The sequence below is a fragment of the Theropithecus gelada genome, chromosome 11 (assembly GCF_003255815.1).
Source record: "Theropithecus gelada isolate Dixy chromosome 11, Tgel_1.0, whole genome shotgun sequence".
NCBI lineage: Eukaryota > Metazoa > Chordata > Mammalia > Primates > Cercopithecidae > Theropithecus > Theropithecus gelada.
In genome coordinates this window covers 8,846,774-8,865,924 of record NC_037679.1, presented here as the reverse complement: position 1 = coordinate 8,865,924, position 19,151 = coordinate 8,846,774, and the positions used below count along the sequence as shown (strand labels likewise).

Sequence of the window (19,151 nt, the reverse complement as noted above, 5' to 3'; positions counted from 1 at the left end):
TTCTCCTTCTCTACCCTTTTTTACAGAAGTTCAGGAGGAGGGTGCAGGAGTCAACCAAAGTACTAAGGGAGCTGGAGATCTCTCTTCGCACCAACCACATTGGGTGAGTTGGATTGGCCACAGTAGCCTCTTCACCTGGCCCCAGGCTGTTGGCTGGGCACACAGGATCTGCTGTCCTCTGGGGATGGTGTTCCTGTTCATCTTCCCTGCCATGAGGTAGAGTTGCCCCTTGAATGGCTTCTGGCTCCCCAGAGCTTTGGACTGTTTCTTTTCTGACTTTTCTGCCCCCTCAGCTCTGCCAGCTGCTGACTAGATGTTTCTGGCAAGCTTGAGGCCTCTCCTGGGGTCCTCCGCCTGTGGCTTTGAGTGGAAGACATTCCCACAGCAGTTGCGACTGGAGTCTGCCTGTGGCCTGGTGCTGGGCCAAGCGAGGCCCAGAGAAGGCTGAGGGTGGGGGGAACATACTGTATTGGGTAGCTGAGACCTACTTCCCGTTCTGTGACTATTTGGACTTTTTGGTGCCTGGGAGAAGATAATCTTAGTTCATGAGCAGAAGAAGCTTCCTTAAGCACCAGGAAAGATGTAAGGCAATGGGGGCCAGGAGCTGAATGTTTTCTATATTCACAGACCGTGGTGCTCCCAACCCATTGACAGGGCCCTTAGGAACTGTGTGAGTCTTTTTTTTTCCGGTCCCTGAGTGGGAAACCAGGAATTGCTGAACAAGCAAAAGGCTAATGTGTGAGGTACAGTGAAAGAGGGTATTGGCCTCAGTGTTACGAAACTGTAATCAGCAAAGATATATGAAAGTGAGAGAGAGAGAGAGAGAAAGTGTGTATATGTGTGCGTATGTGTGCTCATGCAAAAGGACAGTGAGGGACATGTGATGTAGAACTGCAGGCGGGGTTACAGACCTGATGGAGGGCCTGGCACAAATGTCCAGTGCTTATGAGTGAGCAGTGGAGGCCCGGGTGGGGGTGGGGTACCCAGGCTTCCTGACAGTGGGGTAGAGACAGCCAAATGACATCATCAGCCTTTCCCCTCCTGTTGTAGCAGCAGCCCTCATCCACCCCCAGGGCAAGCCTTCCCGGGGTTCTTTAGAGGGAGAGGACACCTGTGTGTGTAGCCAGTTGTAGCAGCAATCACAAGGGAAACAGCACAGGAGAGAACAGGAAAGGGATGGTTCCTGGCCTCAGTAACTGTGCTCTGGTGGCCCGAGTATGGCTTCTGTAACTCATCTGTGAATCAGACATTGAAAGCCAAGCCACTGAGAAAGGTGTGGCCAAGCCTCTTCCTTTGTTTGGTGAATCCTTCATGGAAGGACAAAGTGGCAGGGGCTGCTTGTGTGTGAGGGCAAGAATGACACCAGTGGCAACCCTGAGTGCTACCTGCCACCCGAAGCCACCTACCACTCTGCATTCCTCCATAGTCCCTTCTGTCACTCTCAGCCCTTCTGTCTTCTTTTTGTTTGTTTTTAAAGACAGGGTCTTGCTCTGTTGCCCAGGATGAAGTACAGTGATGTGATCATGACTCACAGAAGCTTCAGCTTCCAGGGCTCAAGTGATCCTCCTATCTCAGCCTCCCAAGTAGCTGGGAACACAGGCACACACCCATGCCTGCCCATTTTATTTTATTATTTATTTATTTATATTTTGAGACGGAGTCTAGCTCTGTCGCCCAGGCGTGATCTCGGCTCACTGCAACCTCTGCCTCCCAGGCTCAAGCCATTCTGCCTTTGCCTCCTGAATAACTGGGACTACAGGCGTGTGCCACCACACCCAGCTAATGTTTGTATGTTTAGTAGAGACAGGGTTTTGCCATGTTGGCCAGGCTGGTCTCAAACTCGTGGGCTCAAGTGATCTGCCTGTTTTGGCCTTCCAAAGTGCTGAGATTATAGACGTGAGCCACTGTGCCTGGCCTGCCTGTCCATTAAAAAAAATTTTTTTTTAGTAGAGACAGAGTCTAGCCTTGTTGCCTAGGCTGGTCTTGAACTCCTAGGCTCAAGTGATCCTCCTTAAGAATCCCAAAGTGGAGCCACTAGTACCCAGCCTTGTTTTCTTGATTAAGTCTTGCTGTAGTCATCTGAGGATGGGGGTGTGCTTTCACTGGGAGAAGGCCACAGAGCAGTTTATGACAGTCCCTGCTGCCTGCCCCCTCTACCTGGTGCCTGCTCCTCTGGCTGCTGGCCAGGAGCTAGGTCCAAAGCAGCGTGGTTCCCAGGCCTGGGGCCTCTTGGCAGTTGGCACACAAGTTAGAGGTCCTGGACATGGTCCTTTGTTCCCAGGGAATAGCTCAGTGCCTGGCATTTTAGGCATGCCTGCCATCTGAACTGCAGCTTCTCTGGGTAGAGTTATGTGGAAGGATCCTTCCTGGATTTCTGGGAAGCGTTTGTCAGATTGTGGGTGCTTCAGGGTGGAAGGAACCCAGGGCAAGGTGGGGAGAGGAGGATCCTGCTTTGGTCACAGCCTGATCAGCCCCAGGGCTTGCAGAAGTTGGGTGTGCAGGAGCAGCAGATGGGAACTCAGGTTCTGGAGAGGGACAGGCTGGGAAGTGGGATTCCGGAGCCTCTCCAGCTCCTCTTTCCCTGGTTTGTATTGGTTTCTGTGCCTTGCCTAAGCACCCTTTAACCTCTCCTCAAAGTGTCAAGATCCCGAAATAGCAGTATAGACTCAGACAGGAAATGAGAAGGGGGTGGGGAGCTGGAGAGCAGACAGACAGGAAACGGGAGGCCTGTTGGCCCCCAGAGAGGAAGCTAACTTCAGGCAGCTCCGGTGTCAGTCAGCTTCAGCCAGAGCCTGCTGCCAAATCTCAGCTGGGCCTGGTGTTGTAGCTCCAGAGTCTCTCCGTAGCTTGGGGTGTGGCTGGCCAACATGGCGCTGGTTTTCCAGCTGTTGGGGAGAAGAGGCCCCACATGGCAGTTTGGGCAGAGCTTTCCTATAAAGACCCCCAGAAATTCTGAAGGAGTAGAGCACTCTAGATTAGGGTTTCATCCTGAGCGTTTTATGTTTCTGCTATGGAATGAACCTGTCATGTAACAGTTCCCTAGATTTGCCCTTGACTTTCATTCCAGGAATATCTCAGCCCAAAAGGACTGAAAGCAGAAGGGAAAATAATGCCCTGGGATATGGTCCCTAGGTGCTTTGTTGTCTACCTTCCTGGCTGAGGGGGGGCCCACGTCCTCAGGTTGACTCAGAGTGGTCATAGACATCCTGGAGTTCCTCGAGTTCCTGATCACCCCCATGCTTTTTCAGGTTCTGACAAACTCAACATGACTAAATACAGAACTCCTATACATCTCTGTTTGCTCACTGCTTTCCAAAACTCCTCTCCTTAAACTTGGTAGAGAGTGCTTTGCCCCAGGATACTTCTGTTCCAGAGCTCTCCTTGACTCTTCCTGCTGGTGTCTTGACAGGCTTCAGTCAGGTTGGAGACTTGCTGGCTTCGGTCAAGCACAACTCTGCACACAGGCCTGTGGTCAATGCTCTTGATACTTCCTAAATTCTTCCAACAAACACTGAGCAAGGACATGTGGAGGGATGCAGAAAATAATTGAGCCAGGGTCTGGCCCTTAAAGAGGGAGTACTTGAGAGCTTGTTTGTCTAAAGCACCTTCGTGATAAAGCAAGTGGTATTAGAAGGGCCTGTACTTTCCCCATCCCTGGCTTCCCTGCCTAGGGGAAGTCCATGACTGTGGATGGGTCTGTCATGGGTTTTGATCTTCAGAATTTTCCTAGCCTGGTGCTGGGTTCCAGGAGGAGGAGGTGTTGGATCAGAGGCATGTCACCCTCCTGATCCTTGACCCACTTTAGCAGACCCCTTCCACTGTGTTTCCTTTATCTGCAGGTGGGTACGGGAGTTTCTGAATGATGAAAACAAAGGCCTGGATGTGCTGGTGGATTACCTGTCCTTTGCCCAGTGTTCTGTCATGTGAGTACCACCCCGGGGCTAAGGTTGGGGACCAGTTGGGGGAGGACATAGTTCTATTCTGCTTTGATAAGGAAGGGTGAGAGTTCAACAATGAAGATGGAAATGGGAATCCTGGACAGGAGGGAGTAGCCCAAGCAGTGGTGTGGAAGTAGGCAGGCAAGCCCAGAGATGTCTGGGGATCAGTGAAGAATGGTACTAGGCTGGAGTAGAAGATAAGATGCATTTTGGAGAATAGGAGAGAGAGATGGAAAGGGAGCTTGGAATCAGAAGCCAAGGCATCCAAATGCCAAGCTGTGAGCAATCCAGGGAAATGTCCTGGCTTCTGGTAGAGATGCCTTGGTGGGATCCATTCATCTTTGCAGAGTTGAGTCTTCCAGAAGCAACTTTGGGTTTCCAGACGTGAGAGGGTTATTACTCCAGGTCATTGTTGAAGAACCCAGGAACAGTGAGCATGACCTTTTGACCTGGATAGAAAAATGAAGTATTCAGGAGTCTTTTTCTAGCAGGCATGGGGGCTTTGGAGGCAGCCAGAAGTGAGTTAGCACAGAAAAGGTGGCCTGGTATAGTGGAAGGAATGAGAGCTCTTGAGTCAGACAAAGCTGAGGTTGGGTCTCAGTTCTGTTATTTACTATCTGTGTGACTTCAAAGCAAGTTTTTAATCTTCTTCTATGAAAGGAGATCCACATTCCAGGGTTGTTGTGAAAATTAGATGATGACGTGTTAAAACACTTAGTATTGTTTGGAACATACTAGGTCTGTATTGTGGTAGCAGATCTACTGTTAATTTCATTATTATTATTTAAAGTGGCATACCCGACCACAATTACCTGAATATATGGAATTACATAATAAACATAATGACCAACACATTTAGACTTATACCTAGGACAGGTCAGCATTAGGGAGACCAGTCTTCCCGGTTTGCCCATGACTGTCCCTAGTTTTCCCCAGCGTCCCAGGAAACTCCTCCATCCTAGGACTCAGCCCTAACATTTTTTTGAGACAGGGTCTTGCTCAGTTGCCCAGGCTGGAGTGCAGTGGCACAATCTCGGCTCACTGCAGGCTTGACTTCCTGGGCTCAAGCAGTCCTCCTGCCTCAGTCCTGCCTCAGTCCTGCCTCAGTCCTGCTGAGTAGCTGGGACCACAGGTGTACACCACCATGCTTAGCTAACTTTTTGTGTGTTTTTAGTAGGGATGGGGTTTCACCATGCTGCCCAGGCTGGCCTTGAACTCCGGGGCTCAAGCGATCCAGCTTGCCTCGGCCTTCCAAAGTGCTGGGATTGCAGGTGTGAGCCACTGCTCCCAACCAGCTTCCACTTTTCTAACTACTGTCCTTGCCCCCTTGGCCATTCTTCTTTTTCCAGCAGGTCTTCAGAGTCATCTCCTTAGGAATTTGAACTGATGCTTCTTCTACGTTCAGTGCCTCTCTCACCTTTTCCAGGTTATCCTCTGTTAAAGGCAAGAGTGGCCCACTTTCATTCTTGTCTCAGCAGAAGTCATACCTCGTGTGATTGTCCTCTCTCTTAAAAAAATTCTTTTTATAGAAAGAAATGAAAAACATTTGGTGAAATAATTTTTCTTTAAAAATTCAGAGCTTTTATAGTAAAAAATGTAGCTCATTTTTCCAAATAAGCCTATCTCTCTTACTTGAAAAGCAAACAAATTCTAGCCGCCCTAAACCAAGAGTACCCTGGAACCTCAGTATTGTAGTGTCCATGGCAGTACCTTTGACTCTGTTTTTAAAAAAGAAGGACTCTGTGTGGGGGAGAGAGTGTGTGTTTTGGGAAGGATTGAGAGGGAAAGGGTGAGGCCAAATAGAGTTTGAGTGAAGATACTTGTTTGTAAACTGCATATACCAGTACAAGAGGATACAGTGTTGTTGCTGATGGAGTCAGCAAGCTGTTTCCCTGTCAGGAGATTCCTCTGATGTCTACTTGAGAGCCCCATTAAACACCTCCTGATCATGAGGACACTAAAGCCTGCTCCCACTTCCTTTGGAATATTCTGACATCTGTAGATATCCCTTCCTATTCCAGAAAGCCTCAACCTCTGTGCCTTTGACCCCATATCTGAGCAGAATTCTTCTTGGGGGAGAAGAACCTGTAGGAGATGCTCCCTTAGTCTTTAATGACCTACATGGAGGAAGAGGACAAGAAGGAGAAGGACAGTTTCTCAGAGGGGTATATCCTGAAGTGAGGATGTATAAGAGAGGAGTCTCTGTGAGTTTGTGATCTTGGCCGTCTTTCTTGTCCTGGCCACACTGACAAACTGCTGATGGTTGACTGGGCGAAGTGGCTCACATGTAATACCAGAGCTTTGGGAGGCCAAGATGAGAGATTGCTTGAGCCCAGGAGTTTTAAGACCAGCCTGCACAACATAGCAAGACTCCATCTCTACAAGAAAATCTTAAAAAATTAGTCAGGCATGGTGGCACGCACCTATAGTCCCAGCTACTCGGGAGGCTGAGGCGGGAGGATTGTTTAAGTCCAGGAGTTAGAGGTTACAGTGAGCCACGACTGTGCCACTGCATTCCATCCTGGGCCACAGAGTGAAACCCTTTCTCTTAAAAAAAAATAATAATAATTGCTGATGGTGGAAGACATCTGGTTCCAGGATCAGGAAGTGACAAACCATTCAACTCCTGCAGAGGCTAGACTACAGGACCTGGTCCACAATCTCAACTTATAATTTCCTCCCCCAGGGCAACTGAAGCCCAGGGAGCCTATATACCTGAAAAACCTAGAAACCTCAAGTAGCCAGAACCATAGAGAACCTGGTCATTAAAGCCCAGTGCTAAGATGGGGCAGTGGTGCTCCTCCAAACAATAAAGGACTGTCCCACTCTGGGTTTGGCAGAACCCCCTTTCCTTTCCATTCAGTCCTGCCATCCACAATCAACTGGACTCCTTCAAGGCACTGAAAGGCCCTTTGGGTGCTGGCATTTGCCAACTAGCAAGACCTGCAGTTCGCCCATTCCCCACCATTCCCTCTACGGGGGCAGATTCTTCATGGGGGGGCCACAGCTTCCTAGAGATGTTCCATCTAAGCTGAGAGTGCAGAAAGACTGCCAGCTCCTGAGTGGCCCATGGGGAGGACACTCCTCCTGGAGTTTCCTGGCCAGTGGGGAGCAAAGGAGTTGGCCTCCATCAGCTTCCCATCTCCTTAGACTCCCCTCCTGGTTGCTGCCTGTGCTTCTTCTGCCACTGTTCTGTGTTAGTGGCTCTTCCAGCTAGGATCAGGTCTCTGCTGCCCAGTTCTGCTTTTTCTCCTTGCTACCCCTGCTTCTTGTTGCCCTGGAGGCCTGAAGGGTGGGGGTAGGCTCGCAGGGGGCCTTGGCACTGAATTTCTCCCGCGTATGTGCCTGTGTGTGCGCACGTGTATCCTTTCATGCTCCAGGTTTGACTTTGAGGGTCTGGAGAGTGGTGACGATGGTGCATTTGACAAACTCCGGTCCTGGAGCAGGTCCATCGAGGACCTGCAGCCACCCAGCGCTCTGTCGGCCCCCTTCACCAACAGCCTCGCTCGCTCTGCGCGCCAGTCTGTGCTCCGGTATGTGTGCTCTTGCTCTGCCCGCCTGCCTCCCACCCTACCCTTCAGTGCAGGTTTCAGGTTCAGCGGTGAGTGCTCATGCTCCTCCCTCCACTCTTGCTTCCAGGCTCAGCTCTCTTGCCCTCTGCCTGCCAGTCTGTCTCTGGTCTGTCCTCTCTGTCTCCTTGACTCTGCCCAGCGGTCTGTCCTGGGTAAGTACATGGTCTCAGCTGCACTCACCCCACATGGGGTTCCAGCTCTCCCCACTCCTAACCCCTCTCTGGGGGGCCCCTTCATTCCTCACTCACACTCTGCCATTCCTCCTGGGTCTCTTGAGCAGGGCACATCTCATACAGGTCCATAGCCTTCACTGGGTGATCCAGCTCCTACCCTCATTCTGTTTCCCTGTAGTTCTTCACTCTGCCCCTTCAGCTGCTTGGAGACCAGCTCCCACCCAACCTGGCTCCCCCTTGCATTCCCTTCACCTCTTCCTTCAGGACTTTTCTCTCTAAGGGTGCAGCGTGCTCATCTGTCTGTCTGCGGTGTCTAGAAAGCTGTCCTGCCTGGAGGTAGGCGGATGGACTGGATGACTTCTCAGAGCCCCTTCCTACTCTGGGAGGCTTCCCTTTGGGTCCAATGGCCCTTTCCTTGGTTTCTATCTCTCTTGTGGCCATGCTTTTCTCCTAGTCTCCTTTGGGTTGTGTCCCTTGGATACTGTTGATTATTCTTGTCATGCATGAGCAGACAGTGTCTCCTCCCTTTTCCATGAAATATCACTGAGAGGGTGGAGGGGTAGTGCAAAGCCAGACATAGCCCTGTGGCCCCACTAAAGCCTTTGGGGGTCGGCTCTGCCTTTTCTGTGATACAGAAGTGGGATGGGAACCACGATGCTCTTGTCTCACAGATTGTGCAGAAGGTGCAGCAACTGGAAGTGGGTGGAGGGAATGCTCAGATGACTGTGTCTCTGGACCCATCTCAGGGACTAGGAAGGCCTACACAACTACTACTTGTATTTTGAAGGATCTCTAGGTTTCGGGCACTGGTTATAAAGCCGGGATCCTGAGTAGTTGCTGATAAAGGCCTACTTAAGGAGGTGAAAACAGGCTGAACACTCTACCTCCTGCACGCTGTCCCTCTTGGCTGTTAGTACTATTCCCTATTTTTTGCCACTGCTAAGGAGCAGCCTGCTCTCTGGGTGATGGTGAGTGCCCCTAGATGCTTCACTGGCAGCCTCAGCTCCCACCTGACTGCCTGGCCCATCTCCCCAGGTATAGCACTCTCCCTGGGCGCAGGGCCCTGAAGAACTCCCGCCTAGTGAGCCAGAAGGATGACGTCCACGTCTGTATCCTTTGTCTCAGAGCCATCATGAATTATCAGGTAAGGGGGAAGCACTAGTCGTGGGTGCTCTACCTCTTCTGCCTCATCTGCAAAACCAGGAGAGCTAGGAGGGCACCAGCTTATAAAAGACAGGTTTGCTGGTGGGCCTATGGTCAAGGAGATCTGCTGGGCTCTCTCTTTCCCACCATCAAGGTCTCCTCCTTCTGTCCTTTCTCTTGTAGTATGGATTCAACCTGGTCATGTCCCACCCCCATGCTGTCAATGAGATTGCACTTAGCCTCAATAACAAGAATCCAAGGTGAGTTCCTTCCCTCCCCTTTCCTCCTCACTCTGTTCAGGGCTCTGGATATCTGTATTCCATGTATTCCTGACAAGTCCTGCCTAGCCTTGGAGTCCTGTCAGAGCCTTGGTTTGGACCCCCTCACCTCTGCTGGAGGAGAAGTATCCCTGGCTCTCCTCTAGTCTATACAGCTTAGTAAAGGAGCAAGCCCGCTTTCTCCCACCCTCTCTCCTCACCACTGAGGCTTTCTCCACTCTCCAAAAGGACTTACCCAGCCAGGGAAGTGAGCTGTGTAGTTGTCAGGATGGGGAGCTAGGGTGTTAATCTTCCTTCTTCACCCCTTAGGACCAAAGCCCTTGTCTTAGAGCTTCTGGCAGCTGTGTGTTTGGTGCGAGGAGGTCACGAAATCATCCTTGCTGCCTTTGACAATTTCAAAGAGGTCAGTCTTTTGGCTTTGCGTGTGTGTGTGTGTTTGCAGGGGAGAAGGCAGGGAGCCAGGTAGGTAAGCACCATTTCCTGTGATCTGCAATGCTTTTTAACATTCCAGTGCTTGGCTAAGCAACCTCTCTCCTGAACTCCCACTGTTTTTAATACCAGAACTTTAGTCTTACTAGATCTTCGGGCCAAGAAACCTCCTGCTTGGCCAGCTAAAGATACCCTCAGCTAGCTGAGGGCTATAGTCTAATGGTCCTACTTGGGCCCTGCATCCAGATCACCTAAGGAGCTTGTTAAAAGTACAGATCCCTGTGCTCTAGTTCAGACCCATTAGAGGCCTGAGTGTATGTACTTACGTGACACCCCAGATGGGAATCTGATGCGGTGAACCACTGGTAGAACCCAAAGCACATACGTTTGAAATGGGAGGAGAAGGTAAGCAAGGATGTCTCCTGGGTTGTTGGCTGTTACTGGTGAGGAGAGAAGGAACTCCTTTGTGGCATTTGCCCCAGCTCCTGGGCCTGCCTCTGAAACCCCTATCTACTTGAGCACAGGATTCTTCGACATCCAGCCACAGCTGGTGGTCCCACCCCTTCCTCTTCTTTGGACCTCTTCCCTAGCATCCATTGTTCAAGCCAGGAAATGGCTCTTCCTCCTTGAAGCCCAGAGGCTCAGAGGAGCCTCTAGACCCCTCTCAGAGAGGGCTTTCCTGTACACTGGCCCTTCCTCTGTATCCCCACTAGGACTGCAGCCTCCTGTCTTAGCCGTGGCCTTCCTCCCTTCCTCCTTCTTTCCCTCCTCCCTTTAGTAACTTGGCAGCATCATATCCCTGTGTTTCTTCTTGACCTATCCCCAGAGGCACTCAAAGCCCAGCTTAAGGGCACAGGCTTTACTGAATTCCCTCAGCAATTTGGTGGGGGACCATAGACCCAGAGCCAGATTGTAGGTCCCAGTTTTCTTTCTTTTTTGAGATGGAGTCTCGCTCTGTGGCCAGGCTGGAGTTCAGTGGCACAATCTCACCTTGCCGCAACTTCCACCTCCCGGGTTCAAGCGATTCTCCTGCCTCTGCCTCCCAAGTAGCTGGGACTACAGGCATATGCCACCATGCCCGGCTAATTTTTGTATTTTTAGTAGAGATGGGGTTTCACCATGTTGCCCAGGCTGTTCTTGAACTCCTCACCTCAGGTGATCTGTCCATCTTGGCCTCGCAAAGTGTTGGGGTTATAGGCATGAGCCACCGCGCCCGGCCCCAGGTTTTCTTTTATAGTGTCCAGAATGCCCTATTTCATATATAGAGTTGTGGTTAAGCTTGGTCTGAACCAGTCCTTTGCCATGATGTTCCTGGGAGCCAGAGCATAGGGGCTTGGGTTCTGCACAGAGCAGATCCTTTCACTGAGAAAGTTTGCTCATTCAGGTATGCAAGGAGCTGCACCGCTTTGAGAAGCTGATGGAATATTTCCGGAATGAGGACAGCAACATTGACTTCATGGTGAGGAACTGGGCCTGGGTCCAGCACCAGGGCTGTGTGTTCCTTGACAACAGGGGTGAGGCCAACAGCGTATCTTGATATTCCATGTAGAGCCCAGAATGATTGTATTCAGCAAATGCTTCTTGTCCACCTGCCCACCCCAGAGAGCTCTTAGAAACTTCAGGACATCATTTGTCTATATTGGATCTATCTCCTTTTCCTCTTTTCTGTGGCCTTTTTGTCCTTGAATTGGATCCTTTTTGAGCTGCCCTCCCTTTCCTAAGCTCTTCCTCTAGCTTCTCTTCCCCTCAGTGCAGGGTTTTCGACTAGGTAAGGTTTCCTTGAGGAGTACCTGCTGATGTACAAAGGAAATCAGAGAGCTATATCTTCACTTACATCTGTTTTTCATGTAATTTACTTGTCTTTATACATTGAATATTAAATGACTTTTTAAAAATTAAAATGCTCTTATTGCCCCCATAAAGGCTTAACTCTTTAATTGACTCCCTGTAATTATCCACATGATGATGATATTCTAACAGCCACCTATCCTCCTGGTCTCTTGGCTCTCATCTGCCCTTCCTGTTGCTGCTTCTCTGGGCCTCCTCTTCTTCAGGTGGCCTGCATGCAGTTCATCAACATCGTGGTGCACTCGGTGGAGGACATGAACTTCCGGGTCCACCTGCAGTATGAGTTTACCAAGCTGGGGCTAGAGGAGTTCCTGCAGGTGAGCTGGTTGGGGTCCTTGTAAGGTGAGGTGCGTTGGGATCCGTTTAGCCATATCACAAATGATTTTTCTTTTATAAGTGCCTAGTCCTTGATGCTCTTGGGACCCTGCCTGTCTTCTGTGGCCTGGGACTCAGGACCTCTGCAGATAACTCCCCAGTCAGGCCACTCCATGGGGCGAGAATCTGACATGGCCTGCAGCAGGAACTCTTTGGGAAGTGGTGGCGAAGGGGGACGAGGACTAAGTCTTTCTCAGAAAGTTCCCCTGATGATCTGCCTGCTCCTACAACAACTACTACTCTCTGCTCTTCCCCCAGAAGTCAAGGCACACAGAGAGCGAGAAGCTACAGGTGCAGATTCAGGCATATCTAGACAACGTGTTTGACGTCGGGGGTTTGTTGGAGGATGCGGAGACCAAGAATGTAGCCCTGGAGAAGGTGGAAGAGTTGGAGGAGCATGTGTCCCATGTAGGTGGTCTTTCTTTGCCTGCCAGAGCCACTGTTGATGGAAGCTCAAGTTACCAGGAATCCTAAGCTGACCCATTGCCTCCAGATTGAGTCCCAGGGAGGCTTTAGAACCCACCAGGGCTCTCAAGAGCATACTCAGGTCTGAGCCACTGGATCATCCACCAATTGGAACACACACCGACCTCCAGGGCTGGGCATGAGGTGGCATTGGTCTTGAGACAGTCAGAATGTGGCCTTTGTCTTGTATCTGTTATCCCTTGTGTTGAGGGGTTGGACTCAGGTCTTGACTAGGGTTCAGGCTGTGCTGAGTGCCCAGGCTTTAGGGCCAGCACAGAACCTGCCCTTCCTGTTGTGCAGCTCACAGAGAAGCTTCTGGACCTAGAGAATGAAAACATGATGCGGGTGGCAGAGCTAGAGAAGCAGCTGCTGCAGCGGGAGAAGGAACTAGAGAGCATCAAGGTACAAGTACTCTGGGAAGGTGGTCCCTGACTGATCCTGGGCTCCAGGGCCTTGGGGTTTTGCTTTTTTTCCCTGAGTCATATCAAGTTCTTTAGGATTTAGATCTTGATTCACCCTTGAGGTACTCAGGTCTGGGTGGGCTGATGATTTCACCCCATGTTTCTAGTTGGAGAGGAAAGCTGAAGCCAGTGTGAGCCAGACACACACTTAAGAGGGTGGGAGCAGCTGGGGCACCCAGAGTATTCTGGAGTTCCAACCCAGCCTCCTTCTACCAGCCTATCCCATTGACTTTTCTCCCGTCTACCCCCATGTTCCTCCCCAAGCCATGGTTAATGAGCAGGGGCAGAGGGACCAGGTGCTCCGTGTATTAGGATGTCCACCAGGTATCCTAAATTGGCAGGGCAGGTGCTCTTCATATTTCATTCTCTCCTGTATTCTCACCTGACTTTTTGTTCATTATAGTCATGTCCCCATCCTACCTTCTCTTCCAGAAGAATATATGCTGGCTGTGTTGAGCTCAATATGTATCTGCCCAGCTTCTGCTAAGCATTGTATTGGGAGCTATGGAGAATACAGAGGTGGTTAAAACAGGGTCTTGTTTATAGGGCGCTTCCAATTGAGCCATTATACAGGGTCAAGTGAAAGTAAAGCAAAATGAGGCCCAAAGGGCTATGGAGAGAGCAGCTATTTTAGACCGGTGGTAGATTAAGGAGAGTTTCACAGGGGCAACCTTTTTCCCTGGGCTTTGAGAGGTCCATGCAGTGAGAATTGGCTGGAGCAGAGAGGACACTTGAGGGTGCCAGCAGAGGGAGGAGGCAGCTTCTGCTTGCCTCTTTTGTTTTGCTGCCTTCCAGCTTCCCCATTCCCCCACCTGGGCTTCTGCCACTCTGAGCCTCTGAGTACACTCACAGAGACCCTAGTTAAGAGAACCCTGGGTAGGAATTCTCACTCTAGGGGCAATGACTATTCCTTCAGCCCACTTTTCCCTTAATGGTGCTGTCTGCCTGTCAGGAGACATACGAGAACACAAGCCACCAGGTGCATACCCTGCGAAGGCTCATTAAAGAGAAGGAGGAGGCCTTTCAGCGTCGATGCCATTTGGAGCCAAGTGTCCGGGGCCTGGAGTCTGTGGGCAGTGAGGCCCTGGCCAGAGTAGGCCCTGCAGAGCTGAGTGAGGGCATGCCACCCTCCAACCTGGATCTTCTGGCTCCAGCCACACCCCCTGAGGAGGTCCTGCCTCTTCCTCCACCACCAGCTCCGCCCTTGCCCCCTCCACCTCCCCCATTACCAGGTAACCACCACCCCTGGGAACCAGCAGGGGCAGCCTCTTTGTGGGGACCAAAACTGTAGTCAGCAGTGTCTTCCTCAGGGAGAAACTGGGAAAATGGCATCATCTGAGGACTAGGGGGATATAAAATCCGGGTGAGGGAGGGCTGGAATCTGAGAGGAGCTCAAGTTATCAGCACAGGGATGCCCAAAAGCAGATGTGGACCTGTTTTAAGGGTCATAAAGATGTTGCTCCCAATTCCTTTGAAGACAGCCAAGGAGAGGCTTAGACTATAGCCGCAGAAACTGGGTCAGAGACCAGCAACAACTGCCCTGTCAGAGTTAGAATTTCTGGGAGCAGCTTGAGCAGAGTTCATGTAGGCTCCTTCTCTGAGAGTTGTTTTTTTTTTAAACTCTCAGAGAAGGTGGGGCAGGCAGAGGGGAGGGAAGCCTATGAAGAGTCTCTTGACCCCTGGGTCACTGTATCTTCTTTCCCCAGACAAGTGTCCCCCAGCCCCACCTCTCCCTGGTGCTGCACCTTCTGTGGTGTTGACAGTGGGCCTGTCAGGTGAGTGTCCCCAAGGCTCTGGGCAGGGCTGGTGGGACCAGGGGTGTGTGTCCTTGGCCCCTGTGTCACTGATCCTCCTGCCAAATTAGCCATTCGAATTAAGAAACCTATCAAGACCAAGTTCCGGCTGCCTGTCTTCAACTGGACAGCACTGAAACCCAACCAGATCAGTGGCACTGTCTTCAGCGAACTTGATGATGAGAAGATCTTGGAGGTAACAGGGCCTGGGGTCCATAGGGGTAAGGTTGAGGGCTAGGAACCTGGTTGCCTTTTGAGGAGATCTGGTCTTAGAAAAGCCATCAGACAGGGTGAGGCCAGGCTCAGCTCCACGAACCCTTCATTCTTGAGTGTATATATATTTCTAGTTGTGTCAACACTTTATTTGTGTTTGTATTCAGGAAATATTCCAGAGTGACAGAGCTCTGGGCCAACGCTGGGTGGGCTGTCAGGAGGTCCTCCACTAGTATGAGGCTACAGCATTTTCCCTGCTCATCTATTCCTGCCAGGACCTGGATCTGGATAAGTTTGAAGAATTATTCAAGACGAAAGCGCAGGGCCCTGCCCTTGACCTCATCTGCTCCAAGAACAAGACAGCGCAAAAAGCTGCCAGCAAGGTGACTCTGTTGGAAGCCAATCGTGCCAAGAACCTGGCCATCACCCTACGCAAGGCTGGCCGCTCGGCTGAGGAGATCTGCAGGGCCATTCACACGTGAGGCTCCCACTGACCTGGGGTTCTCCACCCAGGAGCCTGGGTTTCCCTAGATTCCAGGTCATCTGACAGAACTCCCTCCTATCCCCCTAATCATCCACTGGCTTGGCTTGGCCAGAATTTACTGCATCTGTGCTGGCAGTTCAGCCCAGACCTTCACCCAAGGAGCTCTCAGTCTATTGGGAACAGTGCAGTAACACTGAGTGATACCACCAAGATGGTAGAAGTATACAGGCAGCTTTGGGAGAATATGGAGGTTCATGTAGCTGAGCTTGGTGATGAATGAGGGAAGCCTTCCCACAGGAGGTAATGTCTCAACGGGGACCTGAAGAAAAGATAGGAGTTAGTCCAGTTCAGGGCCTGGAGGGAGAAGCATAGTGCCTTGGGTACTAAAAATGGAATCTGGCTTTAGTGTAGGGAGAGGAGCAGGAGAAGGTAGAGAGTCAGTCAGAAGTCTTGCAGGCTGGGCCTCATAAGCCATGCTCAGGTGTTTGGACTTCACCCTAGGTACAGAGGGAGTACATTAAAGGGCTTATTAAACAGGAGCATGGAATGTTCCCCTAGGATCATTGCTGGTGCTGTGACAGATGAGGCAATGGGTCCTTTGCCTTTGGCTGTGTGCTGTGTACAGTCCCCTGTCCAGTTCTTCTAGGAGCTTGGAAAATAAAAGGGATGAGGGAAAACGTGGAGAGATGGGAGAACTGACGTGGTCCCTTCCTCCTCCACAGGTTTGACTTGCAGACACTACCTGTGGACTTCGTGGAGTGCCTGATGCGCTTCCTGCCCACAGAGGCTGAGGTAAAGCTGCTGCGGCAATATGAGCGTGAGCGGCAGCCCCTGGAGGAGTTGGCGGCTGAGGATCGCTTCATGCTGCTCTTCAGCAAGGTGGAACGGCTGACCCAGCGAATGGCTGGCATGGCCTTCCTGGGGAACTTCCAGGATAACCTGCAGATGCTCACACCGGTACAGCCCCCACCCAACTCATGGTCCTGGACAGCTGTCCCTCCACCCTCCATCTGCTAGTCACCTCCCCTGCCCTTCCAGTCCTTCTGACCCCTCCCTGTCTTTACTGCATCTCAGCCTGGGGTTACTTCAGTGTTCATATTGTCCTACAGCAACTCAATGCCATCATTGCGGCGTCCGCTTCCGTCAAGTCTTCACAGAAGCTGAAGCAGATGTTGGAGGTGGGAAGAGGTTGTGAACAGGGGTGCTTGGGGTTCTCGGGTCCTAGGTGGGAGCCTGGGGCTATACAGAGAGGAAGAAGGAGCCCTCAGGACCTGAGCCTGACCTGCCTCCCATGCATTCTTTGGACAGATCATACTTGCACTGGGGAACTACATGAACAGCAGCAAGCGGGGAGCTGTGTATGGCTTCAAGCTCCAGAGCCTGGATCTGGTAAGATGGTGAGGGCCAGGAAGCCTGGGGGGCAGCAGTTGTGGAGCCAGTGTGCTTAGCTTTTATGCACTGCCCTGACCCCCTCTCCTAGCTGTTGGATACCAAGTCCACTGACCGGAAGATGACATTGCTTCATTTCATCGCCTTGACAGTGAAGGAGAAATACCCAGACCTGGCTAACTTCTGGCATGAGCTGCACTTTGTTGAGAAGGCTGCAGCAGGTGAGGAGAGCCTGGCTGGGTGGGCCTGCCCTCACATCCAGCCCAGGACAATCCCAGGAAGCTATGAGGAGAGGGAACACTTGGGTCCATTTGTTTCTGGCTTTTGTTATCTTCTTTCTGACCACTTCAAAGCTTTCCGCTGGAGCCTTAAGCAGGGGCCACTCCAGAGGGAGCCTTCCTCCAGGCGCCAGGCCTGGCCCATCCCAGCTCTTCCCAGCTAGGTACAGTGGGAGCAGGAACAGGAAGGGGAGCAGTGACTCTTTACTCCCAACTCCCTCAAGCTGGCCCCAGAGATCTTGCGTTTGTGTATGATGTATGTGAAGTGCTTAGAAAAAATCATAAAGCCCTCTATAGACATGAGGTAGCTGTTATTTCTGCCCCACCCATGAACACTAGGGCAGGCCTGAGGCAGTTTCATTGTGGAGACCAGCAGTCTCTGTGGCTTGCCTGCTTTTGTTTGCTACTGTGTTCTTTGGGGTCACAAGCTCAGTTTCCATTCCATTCCCTCCCCTTGTGAGGGATCAGCTAGCTTGGTGTGTACTTCCTTATGTCCACACAGATATGTGAACCTGAATGAGCCCATGCTGAGGGGGAGGGCCAGAGTTTGATATAGCTCTAGGCTGGGAGGTGGGCGTGCCAGGCCCTAGGCATCCTCAGCCAGGCTTTTGGTGACCAGTGTCCCTGGAGAACGTGCTGCTGGATGTGAAGGAGCTGGGCCGGGGCATGGAGCTGATTCGGCGTGAGTGCAGCATCCATGACAACAGTGTCCTCCGGAACTTCCTCAGTACCAATGAAGGCAAACTAGACAAGCTCCAGCGGGACGCCAAGACGGCTGAGGCAAGCACAGGGTGCAGGCGGGTGGGAGCAACCAGGGCCAAGGCTCCAGGCCCCTCTAGGTGGCCCCAGTTCTATTTTTTCTTTTAAATCAAGCAGCTGGCTGTCTATATGTAGGGGGGAGAGCGCGCTTTGGGAGTGGCAGGCAGCTGCCTCTGGAAACTGGTTATTGGGAGCTTTGGGAGCCCCAGGTTCTCTCCAGCTCACAGGGGCCTGGGTGGTTGGTTTTCCTCCCTTTGGCCCTGGGCTCTGCTTTCTGCAGGCCACTCATCCACGGTGTGGGAGCTGGGCTGCCCCTTCCCGCCAGTGACCCGTTCTGCCCACCCCTTCCCCAGGAGGCCTACAATGCAGTTGTGCGCTACTTTGGTGAGAGTCCCAAGACTACACCTCCTTCTGTATTCTTCCCAGTGTTTGTCCGATTCATTCGTTCTTACAAGGTAAGCTGCAGATAGCTTTTTAAGAAGTTTGGTTGAGAGAAAACTGACTGAGGGAGAGAAGCCTGGGTTTAAAGTATGGGCCTTTTCCGACTCCTCCTTTGAGTCCTGGGAAGGGAGCGATGCAAGCTGGCGACAGGCCTCTTAGCTGTGAACTGGTGGGCAGGGTGGGGCCCAGGACCTTCCTGTCATTGTTTGGGGCAGGAAGTGCCCCTCCAGAGGGTGGCCACCTGGAGTTAGCGGGTCTCACTGCCACCCACTCTCCACCTCAGTGTGAGCCCCTCCCCTCACAGCCTGTGAGCCTCACCCCCAGCCCCCACCCATCTTCCATGGCTCTTAGGAAGCAGAACAAGAGAATGAAGCCCGCAAGAAGCAGGAGGAGGTAATGCGGGAGAAGCAGCTGGCTCAGGAAGCCAAGAAACTGGATGCCAAGGTGGGTGGGACCAAGAGCTGGGGCCTGGAAGACGACAAGGCAAAAGAGTGGGGGCTGGGGGTCAGAAGGCTAGGGGAGATGAAAACTTGGAGTGGACAGACCACCCAGAGGGCCAGTGGGCTGGCATCCAGAGGGATGGAGGGAGGGCCTTTGGGGATTCCTAGCAGTGCACAAGCAGTGGCATCCTCAGACTGCACCTTGGGGCAGGAACCAGTCCCACATTAGGTCAGTGATGACTTCCTTCCCCCTCCACATTCTTGGCCCTAGACCCCATCCCAGCGGAACAAGTGGCAACAGCAGGAGTTAATAGCAGAGTTGAGGCGGCGCCAGGCCAAGGAACACCGGCCTGTTTATGAGGGGAAGGATGGTACCATCGAGGACATCATCACAGGTGGGGCCCTTTTTCACTCCCTGGGGCCTGGCCATTGCACCCAGCTCCCAAAGCTCAACCTAACTCCTTTGGGCTCTCCTCCCATCCCACCCCCCATGAGGCCTGACCACTGTGTCTCTCTCCTGGGCCACAGTGCTGAAGAGTGTCCCTTTCACGGCCCGTACTGCCAAGCGGGGCTCACGCTTCTTCTGTGATGCAGCCCACCATGATGAGTCAAACTGTTAGCCCCCAAGGCTGGGGCCCGACAGGTACTGGGCACCGCGGCTGCCCCCTCTGC

At 52.0% G+C, this 19,151-nt stretch overlaps 1 protein-coding gene across 3 annotated transcripts in view; it reads left to right on the top strand.

The window, feature by feature from the left end:
- FMNL3 (formin like 3) overlaps positions 1-19,151 on the top strand; it is a 65,866-nt gene that overhangs the window by 40,878 nt on the left and 5,837 nt on the right. Inside the window, exons 4-26 of one of the 3 annotated variants that reach the window (XM_025402505.1) lie at positions 27-103; positions 3,840-3,923; positions 7,319-7,471; positions 8,719-8,827; positions 9,010-9,086; positions 9,414-9,507; positions 10,918-10,992; positions 11,588-11,698; positions 12,015-12,164; positions 12,522-12,623; positions 13,635-13,914; positions 14,389-14,457; positions 14,547-14,671; positions 14,964-15,166; positions 15,895-16,129; positions 16,282-16,350; positions 16,481-16,561; positions 16,653-16,782; positions 17,459-17,619; positions 17,952-18,053; positions 18,391-18,483; positions 18,751-18,874; positions 19,008-19,122. In XM_025402505.1, the coding sequence (XP_025258290.1) occupies positions 27-103; positions 3,840-3,923; positions 7,319-7,471; positions 8,719-8,827; positions 9,010-9,086; positions 9,414-9,507; positions 10,918-10,992; positions 11,588-11,698; positions 12,015-12,164; positions 12,522-12,623; positions 13,635-13,914; positions 14,389-14,457; positions 14,547-14,671; positions 14,964-15,166; positions 15,895-16,129; positions 16,282-16,350; positions 16,481-16,561; positions 16,653-16,782; positions 17,459-17,619; positions 17,952-18,053; positions 18,391-18,483; positions 18,751-18,874; positions 19,008-19,099 (2,796 nt within the window). In that variant the 3' untranslated portion in view covers positions 19,100-19,122. The remainder of the gene's footprint in view (positions 1-26; positions 104-3,839; positions 3,924-7,318; positions 7,472-8,718; positions 8,828-9,009; positions 9,087-9,413; positions 9,508-10,917; positions 10,993-11,587; positions 11,699-12,014; positions 12,165-12,521; positions 12,624-13,634; positions 13,915-14,388; positions 14,458-14,546; positions 14,672-14,963; positions 15,167-15,894; positions 16,130-16,281; positions 16,351-16,480; positions 16,562-16,652; positions 16,783-17,458; positions 17,620-17,951; positions 18,054-18,390; positions 18,484-18,750; positions 18,875-19,007; positions 19,123-19,151) is intronic. The other 2 variants (XM_025402506.1, XM_025402507.1) reach the window with 2 other exon arrangements.